Raw genomic sequence first — 15503 nt, 5'->3', positions numbered from 1 at the left:
ATCCATATTATCAGTTATGACTATAGCTGTCCTATAACTATTCCAGTATTCCTCTGAGCAGTTCACAGTGTCAGCATATTGCCTCCAACAATCCGGGTCCTCATTTTACCAATCTCAGAAGGATGGAAGGCCGTCAACTTGAGCTAATTTGGATCGAACTGCTGGCTACAGACAGAGTTAGCCTGCAATACTGCATTGTAACCACTGCCACCACATTTTAAGATGTGTGAACTTCAGCCATCGTTGCCTTTCTCCATTTAAGCATGCATAGGCAATTGCTTATGAATAATATCAAGGCAAAACAATATTTGTTCCAAGTTAACAAAAAATGGTCTATAACAGCAGATACTCCTACTCCACTTGCTATGTCCAAGGTTATCCATGTTTCACTTCACAGGGTTGCTATTGTGGGAAAAACAAAAGTAGGAAGGAGTATTAGGTATGTGTGCTGCCTTGAGTTATTTATAAAGGAATAAAGGCAGGATAACAATCAATAAAATAAATAAAATAAATATACAGTGTAGGTTCAATCGAGGAACCAAAAGAGACCTGTTAGAAGTGTACCTCCCAGCATTCTAGAAAACCATGTGTCCTGGAGAAAGTAAAAATTGGAAGAATTCGATGGGACTACCTTCCACAAGCAGAACTGCTTTTCTGCACATACTCAACATTTTGGACCTTAAGACAACATATTTTTATTATGAATTAAATGCTACAAGTGTTTCCCATAAATATCAAGGTATAAAGAATTGGTATAAAGGTATAAAGAATTGGTATAAAGAATTCTTCATTATGCAAATACAGAAATATTTTCTACCTGTTCTCTGGCTCCAAGACAAAAATAAAAACTATTCCTTATATCATAGAAGTGGCACACACAAAATCAGGGTTAATATTCCTCTTTGCTCAACAGAAAGGGTCTAGATTATACACTTAGCATAATTATATTAAAGAAAAGTCCCCCAGAATATGCTTTGTTACCAGAGTTTTAAAAAATAAAAAACATGTTAACTGCAACCTCCAAGGTAAAAATTCCTTCCAGAAAATAAAATAAATAATGTATGGAAGAAGATACACTTTTATTGAAGGAAATTTCTAAATTTGCATTTTTGATCAAAAACTAATCAATGTGAAAAAGGATCCTTCCAGAGGCAAAGGATGATATGAATATTAATATGACTATGCAATGGCATGTACTGACTGGATCTTCCTTTCCTATTGTTTACTCTTATTCCATAGTTTACAGAATACAGAATAACAGAGTTGGAAGGGATCTTAAAGATCTTCTACCATAGTTCAAACCCCTGCCCAAGCAGGACACCCTATACCAGGGGTCGGCAACCTTGGCTCTTTTATGACTCGTGGACTTCAACTCCCAGAATTCCTGAGCCAGCAGTTGGCTCAGGAATTCTGGGAGTTGAAGTCCATGAGTCATAAAAGAGCCAAGGTTGACTACCCCTGCCCTATACCATTCCAGACAAGTGGCTGTCCAGTCTCCTCTTAAAAGCCACTAGTGTTGGAGCACGCACAGCTATCGAAGGCAGGCCATTCCACTATTAATTATTCTCACTGTCAGGAAATTTCTCCTTAATTCTTCACACAGAAGTCGGATTTAGTCCCATACAAAGGCAGAACTTGCTAATAATATTTTTTATAAACTTACCAGGAAGGAATTATTTATATGGATTTCACTCAAACCAAAACTGGAATCTGGACTCTTCCAGAAACTAGTACCTCTGGGGCTTCATGAAACTTTTATCATACCACACACAGGTTAGAAATTCACTTGTGATAGATTTTTAGAATGGTAAGTGTTCACACACTTATTTCAGATATCACTTAAGAAGAGCAAACAAGAAAAGGTTCGACAAAACCTTGTCATCAAAATTAATGAATACTCACAAGAGCACACTGAACAATGACAATGCTGATCAGCATTTCTCTTATCAGTATTCTGCACCCTCCTGTAGCTGAATAATGCTCTCCATGTAATAGGACTTTAGTATATTCAATCAAAGCCTTGTCAAAAAGATTCAGTACCCCAATTGTAGAAGGAATCCAATCCAGGAGACTTTTATTACCTTAGTGCATCACATGCTACAAATACATTAACAGTTTTAAAGCCAGCTCACTTACCTTATCTCTAAAGATGTGTGGGTTTAGATATATGAAGTCACGATAGCTTTCAGTACGTGCTTTATCCTATTAAAAAAAAGTATTCTGAGCACTGGCTACTATTCATTGTCCAATGATAGTTATATCAAAAGTTCATCACCTAGCAGTTAACCCATCTAACAAAAGCAATATTTTAAGTATGACCAGGCATTGGAATTTGACAAAAAAATTGTATTTTATTAAGGATTACAGAATTTCTAATACAGTTTTTTAGATAGCAGCAACAAAATTATCAGACCTAAGTGAAATGTGGAAATGTTAAACATACTAGGATAATTATTTATCCTTTCTGTTTGTAAGGAAATAATACACATATCTTCTTTTTTACTGACTTTTTCTAATTTTTCAAGCACAGTAGTACAATGTTGTAAAAGCAATAAAATACTAGTCTTAATTTGATATTCAGGATGCACACCTACCCACTTATTTCTTATTTCGGCTTTTGCTGAAGTTCACATGTATAAAGCTAAAAAGGTACAAAACTAAGTAACTCATAGAAGCTGTGCAAGCCACTCTACAGTGTACAAAGTACAGTAGTTTTCCAGTTTGCACACTTGAATAGATGTAATACCCTGTGTTAAGAGCTGACTCTGTAACCTGTTTAGCAACTAACATCATTCCCTTTAATAACTGTGGGCAGAGAGACAAACTGCCAGGAAATCATATGCTTTACTATCTGTGTAAATGGCTGGAGAACCAATCAGCAAACGAAGATAGTCCCTGGGATCCTATTTTTAGCTCCTCACAAATGCAGGTTTAAAAAATATATATAAAAAGAACTAAAAAAAAAAGTGAGAACTTCTCCTTGCATACAAATCAGACACTGCACCACTAGATGAAACATCAAAAGGACAAAAGTACAATTTCCTGCAGCAGCTAGCAAAGTGAATTCCAAAACTTGCATTTAGGAATTAATCATACATATCTGTATCAGTGCCTTTCAGGATTCAGATTGATTGATCAGAATTTGAGAGAAGCTTGAAATTATTATTTTATAGATAAATAATGTAAATAGAAAATTTTTAGTGAATTTCAAACCCACCTATCTAAAAAAAACAACACACTACTCTACTCTCATTTGTGAATCTTACTTGCTGCAGTCCACAGGAATACTTGCTCTGCATTCCTCTCCCATCAGAGTTTCAAAGAACAAGGATGTAGAATTGGCTGTTCTTCATCAGCAATGCAATGATATGGGCTTCACTATTTGACAACTCAGGTGCTCCCACCCTTGGGCATATTTAGAAGGCTGCTTAATTTAGCTTCTGCCAGGTAATTAATATTAGGCCGTCTCTTTACTCAGCAGTACTTATCTGATTCTAGCATCATTGTTTCAGAAGCATTTTGTTTATTAAATATGCCATATTTTAAAGACAAGAGAATATACTGTAAGGTCACAAATATTATGCAGCTTTGAATTTAAAGCTCAATTCTAAGCATGGATGGTGCTGTGGAAGCACTGGACCTCAGGCTATAGTAAAGGCTACAAGTCTGAAAATCTTGAAACTGTTCATCCTAACAGTACTGCAACCCTTCCGTATTTGGAGGGACCCAGAGTTCCCATCTCTGCTTAAGCAAGAAGATATTTTATCAGTCTTCTCTTACCGAGCCAAGGCACTGATTAATTTCTAGCTTATACAGTTGATTGTTCATCTGGAGTTCAGCCTGACACAGAAATCCAGACACTGTAATTTATAAATCATGGTTGAGTGGTTAATATTATGGGGGAACTAGGCTCACATGGAATGTGAATCCGTATTATCCATAGGATCGTTCCTTTGTTTTGCCATTTTTTTCCTGTACTAGTCACATACTTAGAAGCAGATGCTACAATGTAAATGCTGTCACTAATGTAGATAAAATCCCAAAGGCTAGCAAATGCACAACTGTCAAAATTTAATCTAATTACCCCAATTATTTAATATCAAAATATTATAGAAGAATTGCCTCCAGAGTTTCTTCTATTGCGTTTATGACCTAAATTTAAGACCTAAATCTATATTAGCTATCATATGGCTGAACTCCTATCCACACTGAAGGGGATATGTAAATCTTAGAAGAAAAAGAACCAAAGCAGCATATGGGGAGACCAGATTATATATGGTCCTTTGGATTTTGAACTGTGTTTTTACATGTATGTTTTCTCTTATTATTTTGTTCACTTTTTTCCTTGCATTTTTACCTGAGCTTCACCAGGATAACAATCTAGTGTGGATAGGGTTAAAAATGCAGCTGTATTGCAGTATACGTATGGGGAAACAGCCTCCCTTCCATCTTTCTTGCCATAAGACATGCTTCTGTTCATTTCCTAACCTTTAGCATTTCTTCATGGATCCCAAAGTGCCCGTACGAGCTGAAGTAAACATCTTCCTCATCCTCCTTTAAGTTTCCAATCCTGCTATCAGATGAGCTACTTCGGATTTCTGTGTTCATCACCAAATCCTGTGCAAATTGCCTGTAATCAATTTGAAACATACCCTCAAGACATACAGTAGCATAAGAACTATAAAAAGGCAGCATATAGGTTGCATACTGTGCTATTTGGTGCCTTCCACATGCTGAAGCTCCCTCTGCTGGCTACTGCATTGAAAGTTGCTTGGAATTCTTTTGAATTTCAACCTCAGTATTTTTTGACATTCCAGGGCATGAAAAACTACGGTATATCTGGTTGTTTCTATAACCTTACTCAATTCTAACTACGAGAGTCAATTTGGTGTAGTGGTTAAGACACTAGGCTAGATACTGGGAAACTACGAGTTCTAGTCAAATGTATCCAAAGTGGTTTTTATTTTTAAAAACGCAATTGGACTGATTTTTTTGAGGAAAAAAGATGTTTTGCTTCCTATCCTGGAATCTTCATCAGTTATATTGGATGCTGTGGGAGATGGAAGAACAGTTATTGATAGCTGAGATTAGTTGTGGGGGGGGAATGATAGGTTCTGACAGGATGGTGGTGGGGAAATGGAAAGATTGTGTTTCCTTTGCAGTTAACACTATGAATCCTAGTCCTTCCTCAGACACAAAGCCAACTGGGTGACCTTGAGCCAGGATTCTCTCTCAGGCTTAGGAAGCAGAAGGCAATGGCAAACTACCTCCGAAAAACCTTGCCAAGAAAACTGCAGGGACGAATCCAGCTAGACACCAGGAGTCAATAATGACTCAAAGGTACACAATTCCAGCTGAAGTAAAGCAAAATGTATATAAAGATGATAATGTTTTGAAAGGTGCTTTCAGAAAACATAAAACAGCAGGGAATAGACTCCAAATAATCAAGCTGATGTTAGAAAAACTTTGTCCAATTACTTTAAAGTAGTTTAGCAACCTTTAAAAATAATAATCTTTCAAGGAATAGCAAAAAATAAAGAAAAAGTAGAAGACAGTCACAGGACCATAATAGTGGAGAAATTAACATTTTAAAGGCATTTTAAACAATACTATAATTTTCCAGCATCCTCTTTCTGCTACAAAAACAATAAAAGTCTACAAGGCAATAGCCGTTCCTTACTGAGTGATTTTAAGAACACAATAATCCAAAAGTCTATTTTTAAAAAACAAAAATACTATTTGAAAGAACCGTGGCTATAATTTCAGAATACCACATATAAAGCAACTAGAATGTGGAACAGAAGCCATTCTATTATTTTACAGGCAAGTCTACATCAAATAAATCTTAACTCTTGGTAATGAAATGGACTTACTCTTGTGATTTTTGTAGCAAAAGTACAGAAATGTTTGCCAATGCCTTTCTAGGATGATTTCTGACTTCCTTTCTAGCCTATAACTAAAACATTTTAAGTGTGTTTTGATGCAGCCTTGGGCATCCGATTCTCTTCCTGTAAAGCAGGATTTAAAGGTAGCTGTCTAGGACATTCCAGTCTGTACTTTTTATAGCAACAAAAATATTTGGATGACACTATCAACATTGATCAATTTCAACATCCCTGGGTACTGGCGATGCTGATGGGAGTTGCTGACAGATACACAGGATAATGTCTGGTCAGCTACCGATACCCTATGTATGTTCTAGTTGGATCACTAGCCACTAATGAAGGGGTAAGAACAGTGCAGAGTCGTGCTCAGTCTGTGCCTTCAGAATAGACATTGCAATCAATTTTGTGACTCAAAATACTCCTGTCTCAGGACTGAGCCAAATAAAAGAACAGGAGGAATTGATTTAGCAATTCTCAGTTGAAAGAATTCAAGTTGGAATGCTCTACTTAGGCCATCAAGTCCAATCCATAGTTTATGACAGTAATCTAAATTAAAGCCTCCAGTTGGACTCATCCAATGAAAGGGACATTACCATGGTAATTATTTCTACTGGTAAACTGCTTCTTTCAATATTAAATAAGAATCTGTCTTTCAATAGCTTAAGTCCATTAAAGCAACATGCATTCTTGAATTATGAAGAACCTGTTTTGACTTTCTAGTAATATTATTCAGTTATTTGAACATGTTATAATCCTGCTCAGTCCTATTCATACTTTCTTGATCTCTGGCAGGATTTAGTTTCTAGTCCCCGATCATCTTTACTGGCTGTCCATGATATCATTCTCATTTGTCCAAATCCTTCTTAAAATGTGCCAACCAGAACTAGATATACTCAGTATGAAAATTCACCAAAGAAGAATAAATTGTAATGATTATTTTTTTTGTTTTAAAAATTATAATTATATTAATGGAGCCTTAAAGTGACTTTTTTCTAATGATGTATTTCTGATTCATACAGCTTTGCAATCAATTGTTATTCAAATACTTTTTTCATAAGCACTGTAATTAAGCCAGACATCCTCCCTGAATCCTCTATCTGTGCCTTTGATCTTAAATGAACTTCACATCTCTCTCTGTTGAACTTCATTTATTACTTTCAGCACATTTCTCTAACCTATACAAATTGTTGTGAATTTCATTTGTTTTCTAGGGTACCAGATAATCCATCTAGTTTTGCGTCATTTGCAAATGTGCACAGCTTTCCCTCTATCACTTTTCCAACACTAATAAAAGTGTTAGGGCTGAAACTTTAGACACTTAGTCATAACAACACTCCAGTTCAAAGAGGACATTCTAACTATGATTATTTCGAGCTACCTATGTATCCACTTGATGATTATGCTATTCAGCCCACATTTCCTTTTCACTGTCCAATAAATCTCTTGCTATTTCCTTTTTGCTGGGTTTATTTTCTTTATTGTATTATTTCAACAACAGGAGATTGTGTTTTAGTTCAGCTGAATCCAATTTTGTGGAACAAAATTACTTCCTTCTTATTGATCCATTCATTAAAAGTGACTAATTGTTCATTTTTTCTTGTCTTTAATACACTAGATATTATACTCCTATATCATCACAATATAGCCAAGGTTGTTTCCAACTAAGATTTTGAACTAAAAAGTGTATTATTCAAAATGATTACCTCATTTTCTGTAGATCATCTTGGGCTCTGGCCAATGCAACTTCTGCCAACTCAGTTCTGTGCTCAGCATTTTTCAAGCATTCAAGGAGAGATGAAGCCTCAGATACTCCATTAGGACAAGAGATACTGGAAGAATCAAGAAGGTCTTCTATATCTGCAAATAAAACACACAAATTTTGTACAAATATGGAATGGAATGGTTTAACTTTGAATAAGAATGGATATTGACCATGCTTCCTAAATATATGTTAGTTTTGAAAAGTAATCCATACAAGAAGCACAGCCAGGAGCACTAGCTCTGTCTTTATTGTAAGGTTACTTTTAACAGAATCTTCCAAGACTGAAAATATTTTCCTCTCTTACTTTCTTGTTACACAACTAGGATCCCTTCTGAAACATTTCCCATGCCATCCCTCCTCTGGGTTGAGATATCTTTTACACACCAATTGTCAGTCTCCAGCTTTTTCTCCTGTCTTCCAAGATCGTTCCCACATATCATTACAACACAACACGTAAACTCAGAGGAGTGAGTATAATGTGAATTTTCTTTACTTACTTTTGCTTAGTACAGTAATACAATACCCTACCAACAATCAATCAATCTTTATTCGGTCACTGACCAGCAGATAAAACACAAAAGTTGCAACCAGGATCAAAAAGGAAAAAAAATATAATTGTTCTAAAATATCTAAAAAGGTTTAGAATAAATATTATACTGTACTGCATAAACTATAGAATAATATGTGGCTGTGATCAAGGAAATAAAATCAGACTGATCCAACATGTTAAGGTAAAACAGAACGGAATGACCAGGATATTTAGTAAAGATTTTAGTAAAAATTTCTGGTAACACCTGTATAGAAAGGGCAATACAGTATAACATGTATTATTGTTTCAATTATTCCTCCACCACAGTCTTTGTTCAAAGGGGACTTTACATATCTTCCTTAACAACAGCTGTTGGAAGGGCACTGAATCTGGCTAGGGATAAGGAATGTTGGGATCATTATACAGTTAAGATATGTGCAGAGTGGCTCAAGAAAGTGTTTCTGGATAGAGCTGGACAGTTTGCTTGCAGCTCTAAGTCAATAGCCCTCTGCTTTAGATCAGCTAGTGCACATACATGGATTATCAAGGTGATGGCTGGCCATAAAAAACCATGAAATTGCAATTTAGCATGTGTTGCCTGGCACCAGGAAAACTGAAAGCTATCCATCATAATTAAAGGGGCCAAGCTGGCTGAAAAATAGGAGAGCTTAAGCCTACAGGAGAAGATGAAAACCAGGCAAAAGTCTGGATTTTAGGTAGGCCAGTTACCTGTTCAAAATGCAACAAGGTGCTTGAAAATGGTTCTCAAAAACTTGGGCTGAAATCTTTCCAAAGAAAGAAATGGCTTGTAGGGCCCCCAAAAGAAACTGGGTTTGAATATTTGCCAATAAGACTTTAATCACCGCGGGTATATTCTGAACTCATAAACAGCTAAAGAAAGGTCAAATAGTCAAATAGTCAATAGTCAAAATAGTTTCTCATGTTGCTTCTTCCCAGTTCCAAAGCATAAAAGGACTCAATCCAAAGGATTAGCGTGTCTGTTTTACTTTTGTTTGTGTAGTACTCACCAAGCCAGAGTCAATATATGGACAAAATCTATCATATATTTGCTAGGAGTAAAAAACAACAATAACTGTATTGATGGATAATCAATCAACACCAATATTTTTGAAATTCTTTTTTCCAAAAGGGATTTGCTAATTTGCAATTAATAAGCTTTAAAAATAAGCTCTAAATTCCACTGGATTCATAGTGCGACACAGATATGTATGAGTTCACCATAGAGTATTATTCGTTCAGGATCCATATAGTCCTATGTAAAGAGAGCTATGGAAGACACAGAATCATAGGTGCCTCAATGATTTCAAGGGACAGTGTATTCTAGACTGCAGATGCTATCACAAAGCATCCATTAATTATACCATCCATAAGCAATGCAAGGCACTACTGTTTACAACTCAGCACACATAACATAACCTCTGATTTTAGTGATAAACCAGTTGAAAAATATCTATTAGGTCTACTTGTGCAACCCCATTTAGACTATGCACATTTTTCCAATTTGCATACCTCCTTGAAGGAGTGAAATATTTTTAACAGAATATCCCCAACTCACAGAGACAAATTAGCAGAATTCTGTGGCCCATGTGGTCAAAAAGAAGTGAAAGATCAAGTAGGCTCAACATAATAGCATTTGCTATATCTTCTCACAAATTTTCTATCAGGATAAATTTATTCTGCCTTAGATCAAAGACTGAAACCAGAAGTAGGATCCAGAAAAGGATCTCTAAGAACATCTTTGCCTACACAGGCATCATTATTTCAATCCCTTCATTCAAAAAGTAATATTCCATGCATCAATAAGAGCTTCAACAGGTTCATCAGCTTTGGCTTATGCAAATTCTCCAAAACATTCAAGAAGCTACCACATTCCATAAGTCTCTGTTGAAGAGAAGAGATATCAAGTTCTTTATGAAAAAATAAAATATAGCTTCCATTGTCCAGAAAGATTCTTTCCTCATATCAAACGTTCTATTCTTGGCAAAGATCAAGACAATATTAGTTAATTTCTGTCAGTCTTGGATGCAACTGATTTAAATCATTTTCACTCTGTATCTGGCTTGGTTATGGAACACAAACAGTAATAGCCTTAGTCACCATAATGAATGATCTATGTTGGAAATAATCACAATATAACACCAAAATGCCTCTAATTTACATTTTTTTCCCTAAAGGGATTTGTTAACTTGCCATACTATTTTCAAACAGTTTAAAGAACAGATAACTACTATTCCCATTTGAAAATATAAACTAACTTGGTTTGGACAAGGCTTCAAGTTATTAAAAATTTCCTTGTAATTTTGCAAAAATGTAAAATGAAAAGAAAATTTACCAAACTGTAGTAATAAATCATTTTCTATTACAGGCTTCAAATAGTTATCTTCATCCCAAGGAAATGGAGGTCTAAGAGAATTAACATACTCTGCGTCTGGCTTCTGAAATAGTAAATGAACATGGAGGTGACAGACTATTCTAAGAATGAATCATAGACACAAATAACAAACTGGAGTTTTTAAAGTTAGACATATGAACTACCTGTAGCATAATTCTACAACTGATACATTCCTCCTCTATTTTATAGCTGAAGAGAGTCTTTATCTATTTCTTACCTTTCATGCCTATATAATGCACCTAATTTCCCATCCAAGAAAAATCTTTTTTTAGTGCTAACTTGAACTTGAACTTTTACCCTTGTCAACTAAGAACGGATTCATCTTGTATTTTATATTTTGTCATCTAGTGTGCCTTATTTTAATTGTGATGCTTCTGACATGAATAAACAAACATCTAACAAAGAATATACATAAACATATATACAATATATCATTTCCAAATCCATTGCTTGCCATTAACAACAAGCTGTTGCTAACAATAAGTAACTCTAAAATTAGATCTAGAAACAATAAACATCAGTGAACATTGAGGTCCTCATTTGGGTAAGAAATGTCTACAGTTATGATGTTAAGAGTGATCTAACACTTCCAGATTGCCTTGAATATTATGCATACTTATTTACTGTATTTATAAGCTAACCCAATTAACTATGGTTTTTAAGTGAAATAATATTCTAGGCATCAAGATAATCCACCATAAATAATTTTTAAAAATCGATTTTACATTCACATTTGGTTTAGTTTTTGCACTCTCACAATTTTTTCAAGTGGCATTCTCAGAAACCTAATACCAAAGGTAGAACATATTCTTCCCACCGCTAATTTAAATAACATTATTTAAATTACATCTACTTTACAAAATATCTGGAAACTTACTTGCAGTCTAATAAAATTTACTAGCTTAATGTAGCCATAGAAATCAAGCCCTGAAAGAAGCAGAAGAACAGAAATGTTTATCAGAATCTTAATCTGTTTACTCTCATGTGTTCTTATATTTCCTCCCATTATTTTATTTCTGTATTGATTTTCTTTGTCAAGTTCAGTACAAATACAAGTTTGCTACATTAAATGGAATATTATATTTCATCTTATCTTAAAAATTAACATATCTTATTTATTAATGTAATGACTTACACTACTTACAATCGCAAATTTTAAGCAGTTTACATCTGGCAAAATAAAACAATCTTAGTAGAAACGACTTGACCAGCAACTGATGTGCATGTGTGCACATACCCCTTTGAGTCAATGTTGATTCCTGATGACTGTCTGAGCTAATCCCTGCAGATTTTGGGAAACAGCTTAACATGGTCTTCTTCTGTGGCTGAGAGAGGCTGGCAAAGTGCCTCAGGCAGGACTAGAACTCGCACCCCCTCCAGTTTCTAGCTTGCTGGCTTAAAATCTACACCAAACTGACTCCCAAATTATTAATATTTAAAATATTTAAAAGGTAACAATAGATACATTCATAAATGTTGGATAACGTAGCCAACATTCAGACATTACAATAGCACATATTTCCTAAAGATTCTGGGAATAACACTATTTAAGGCAGTCAACTCTGCAAGGAGATAGCAGAGTATTGTAGAGTGTGGGATTCATCACAGGAACGGCTTGTGTCTTTACCAGTATTCTAAGAATTGGGGAATGTGGCATGCTCCCTCTGCTGGAATATATCAGCGAGGTAGAGGCTTTTGTAGGTAACAAAAGTGATTGCCCCACTTTTCTTGCAAGTCTTCCAGGCAATATGCACAGTTTCTCATCCTACTATTTCGCCACAATAGTGTTATGAGGGAGATTGAGTTGAAAGAGAATGACTGGCTCAAAATCACCTAATGATCTTCTGTAGTAAAGGTGGACTTAAGCTTGAGTTTCCCTAAGTGCCATTTCAACACTTTAACTGCTTATTCTTCACATCATACTTCCATATATTTCAACTTAAATATTCTATTATTCCACTCACCAGAAAACAATCTAATTCACTTTACAAATGAAAACGAATTTAGTATGTGTTAAATTGTATAGCAAGGTAAGACATCCTTCCCACAATCATGAACATGCTAAAAATTCTACTCACAGACACACACACAAATTTGTAAAGGGTATTTATACACAGATACGTCATTGTTTGTTAAATTCTAGAATGAATTTTTTCTAAAGACACTCCACACCAATAAAGATAATTTCACAAACAAATAAGATAAATAAAGTATCATACAAACACTGGACAACAGTTTTATACAAGTAAGGGGAACACTCTGAATAAGGCCTGGCAATTATTTTCCCTAAAGAATAAAATGCCCAATTTGTAAAAAATGAAATGGCAATAGAACCATAAATAAGAAAAAAAACCTACCTACAATAAAAACAGCCTTCAACATTATTATTAAATGGATTAAATATTTGGGAATTTATTAACAAAAATTAAAAGATTTATTCCCTGAATTGGAGAAGTATAATGGCAAATATTTCAAAATGGAGAAAGTTGATACTTTATTGGTTAGGAAGAACTGCAGTGGTAAAAATGAACATTTTGTCCATTTTTTATCCCAAAGAATTCCAATAAGAATTGAAAATAAGACACTAAATAACCAGCAGATAATATTTTATTTTGTGCAAACAGAAGATTTAAAAATGTTTAGTTAAAAAGAATAGAAAGCTGGGAAGAAAACTTAATCTTTAAAATTTGTTATATTCCAACATCAATATTTCTTCTGAATTGTTAAGCTTTACAACATTGCCACCAAATATGAAAAAATCCAAAGTAACTATTGCATCCATTCTTTTCACTAAAATTTATGAACAATTTCTTCTCTAGAAAAATGGTTAAATTAAGTTCTGGGAACATACACCGACATAAAAATCAATATTTTAAAAAACACATCTGATATTCAATTTAATTCAACATGGAAACAATTATTGCCCTATAAGTAACACATCAAAAGTTTATTTTTTCACCTTCATATAGTATAAGACAGTGGTGGCGAACCTATGGCACGTGTGCCAGAGGCGGCACTTGGAGCCCTCTCTGTGGGCACACGCGCTGTAGCCCTAGCCCCGCCTCCTCCCATGTGGCTACCATGGCACTGCTGGGCCACTTGGGTGATCTGTGGCGGGCTGTGGAGGAGGTGGGTGGCCCAGTGAGCAGGGTGGGGACGGGGGACGGTTTTTGGGCACTCGGTCTCTAAAAGGTTCGCCATCACTGGTATAAGACTTTAATGTTTAATCTCTTTAAGTTTTGAATTTGCCATTTTTTTTGTTGGCCAAAAATTATTGTAATTTTTTTCATTTAAAACAATTTGTCATATTGATTATAATTAATTATTGCCTGCCTTGTTTTTAGCAGATTTATTTTAACATTCTTAAAACTTTAAATTGATACAATCTATTCTAATATGCAGAAAATAAATTTTGAAATTTTAAAGTTAATTTTACAATGCTTGTAAATCTCTATCTCCCATTTTGTCTTTTTATTTTTCTCTTCTTTTCCTTTTCTAGCTTTAAGTTTAGTAAACTTTTGAAAATGCAAAAAAAAGAACCATACAATATTTGGAAATAAACTTACGATGTTTTTGAACCATCATCTCAATACTGAACTCGTGGTCTGAGGTACAGTGGCAAAAACTATCTTCAGCTGAACTGAAAAACCTTAGAAAAAAGCGGTATTTTAAAAATGCATACGCACCAATTCTTATACTTTTAAAATGTGGGCATGAACAGCATAACATAGAAATAGAACCAAATATCTAATGATGGAACTATGAAAGACAGAATTCAGAACATGTGTTAGAGAATAAGCAATACGTTCCTGAAGTATCAGGTGAAAAAAATGAAATAATAAAAACATCTCATGAGACTGTACAGGGAAAAATAATATTCCTGAAAGAAAGGCAGCAAGGCTGGAAACAAAAGGATTACAGTAGTCAGATGTGAAAACTAAGAGTGATTAAATGCAAAAGAAATTCAGTATCTGAAAGATAGGAAATACATGTGGTGAAGACTGAGCACTACTGTGAATGAAGTATTCAACTCTTCTATTGCCTCTGCTAGAGACCAGTGGGTCATTCAGTTCAGCATATAGGTAGTCCTCAACTTACAACAGTTCATTTAGTGACCAAAGTTACAACGGCGCTGAAAAAAAATGACATGACTGTTTTTCACACTTACAACCACTGCAACATCTCCATGGTCATGTGATCAAAATTCGGATGCTTGGCAACTGGCTCATATTTATGACGATTGCAGGGTCCCACAGTCACGTGATCATGTGATATTCCCCATTGACAAGCAAAATCAATGGGGAAGCCAGGTTCACTTAACCACCATTATTACTAACTAAACAACCACAACAATTCACTCAACAACTGTGGCAAGATCGTAAAATGGGGCAAAATCCCTTAACGAATGTCTTGCCTAGCAACAGAAATTCTGGACTCAATTGTGGTTGTAATTTGAGGACTACTCTACTTTCTCTACATTGCTTTCACTAGGAAAGGTCATGTTTAGGGGTTTGCCGCCAAAAGAAGTTGGAGCGGGTGACTGCAACCCTGCTTTTATCAGCCAAACAACTGCAGAATCCCATGTAATGACAGTTACATTTCAAGTGAACTGTTAAGGCGGAAAGAGTGCAGAAATATGCACTTTGTGAGTTTTGTTGGGCGCGTACATTCAGTATCCGTTTACTTATTAAATGTCATCACGGGCCATCACGTCAAGGCCACCCCAACGATGCCCTTGACGTGATGGCCCGTTGCCTGGAGGCCGTACGGGTCTGGATGGGGAGGAACAGACTCAGGCTCAACCCCTCCAAGACCGAGTGGCTGTGGCTGCCGGCGCCTCGGCATAGTCAGCTGACTCCATCGCTGACTATAGGGGGCGAAATTTTGGCCCCCTCAGAGAGGGCTCGCAACTTG

The 15503-nt window shown here is 35.4% G+C and overlaps 1 protein-coding gene across 1 annotated transcript in view; it reads right to left on the bottom strand.

Annotated features, from left to right (window-relative positions):
- Positions 1–15503, bottom strand: part of PRMT3 (protein arginine methyltransferase 3) — a 68071-nt gene that overhangs the window by 51610 nt on the left and 958 nt on the right. Inside the window, exons 2-7 of the mRNA XM_029286019.1 lie at positions 14156–14238; positions 11467–11516; positions 10530–10632; positions 7589–7742; positions 4489–4630; positions 2137–2202 (exon numbers count right to left, since the gene is read on the bottom strand). Coding sequence (XP_029141852.1) covers positions 2137–2202; positions 4489–4630; positions 7589–7742; positions 10530–10632; positions 11467–11516; positions 14156–14238 — 598 coding nt within the window. The remainder of the gene's footprint in view (positions 1–2136; positions 2203–4488; positions 4631–7588; positions 7743–10529; positions 10633–11466; positions 11517–14155; positions 14239–15503) is intronic.

The sequence above is a fragment of the Protobothrops mucrosquamatus genome, unplaced genomic scaffold, assembly GCF_001527695.2.
Source record: "Protobothrops mucrosquamatus isolate PMUCROS unplaced genomic scaffold, P.Mucros_1.0 scaffold2711, whole genome shotgun sequence".
Lineage (NCBI taxonomy): Eukaryota > Metazoa > Chordata > Lepidosauria > Squamata > Viperidae > Protobothrops > Protobothrops mucrosquamatus.
Note: the sequence above shows the minus strand (reverse complement) of the source record. Positions and strands in the feature narration are given on the sequence as shown.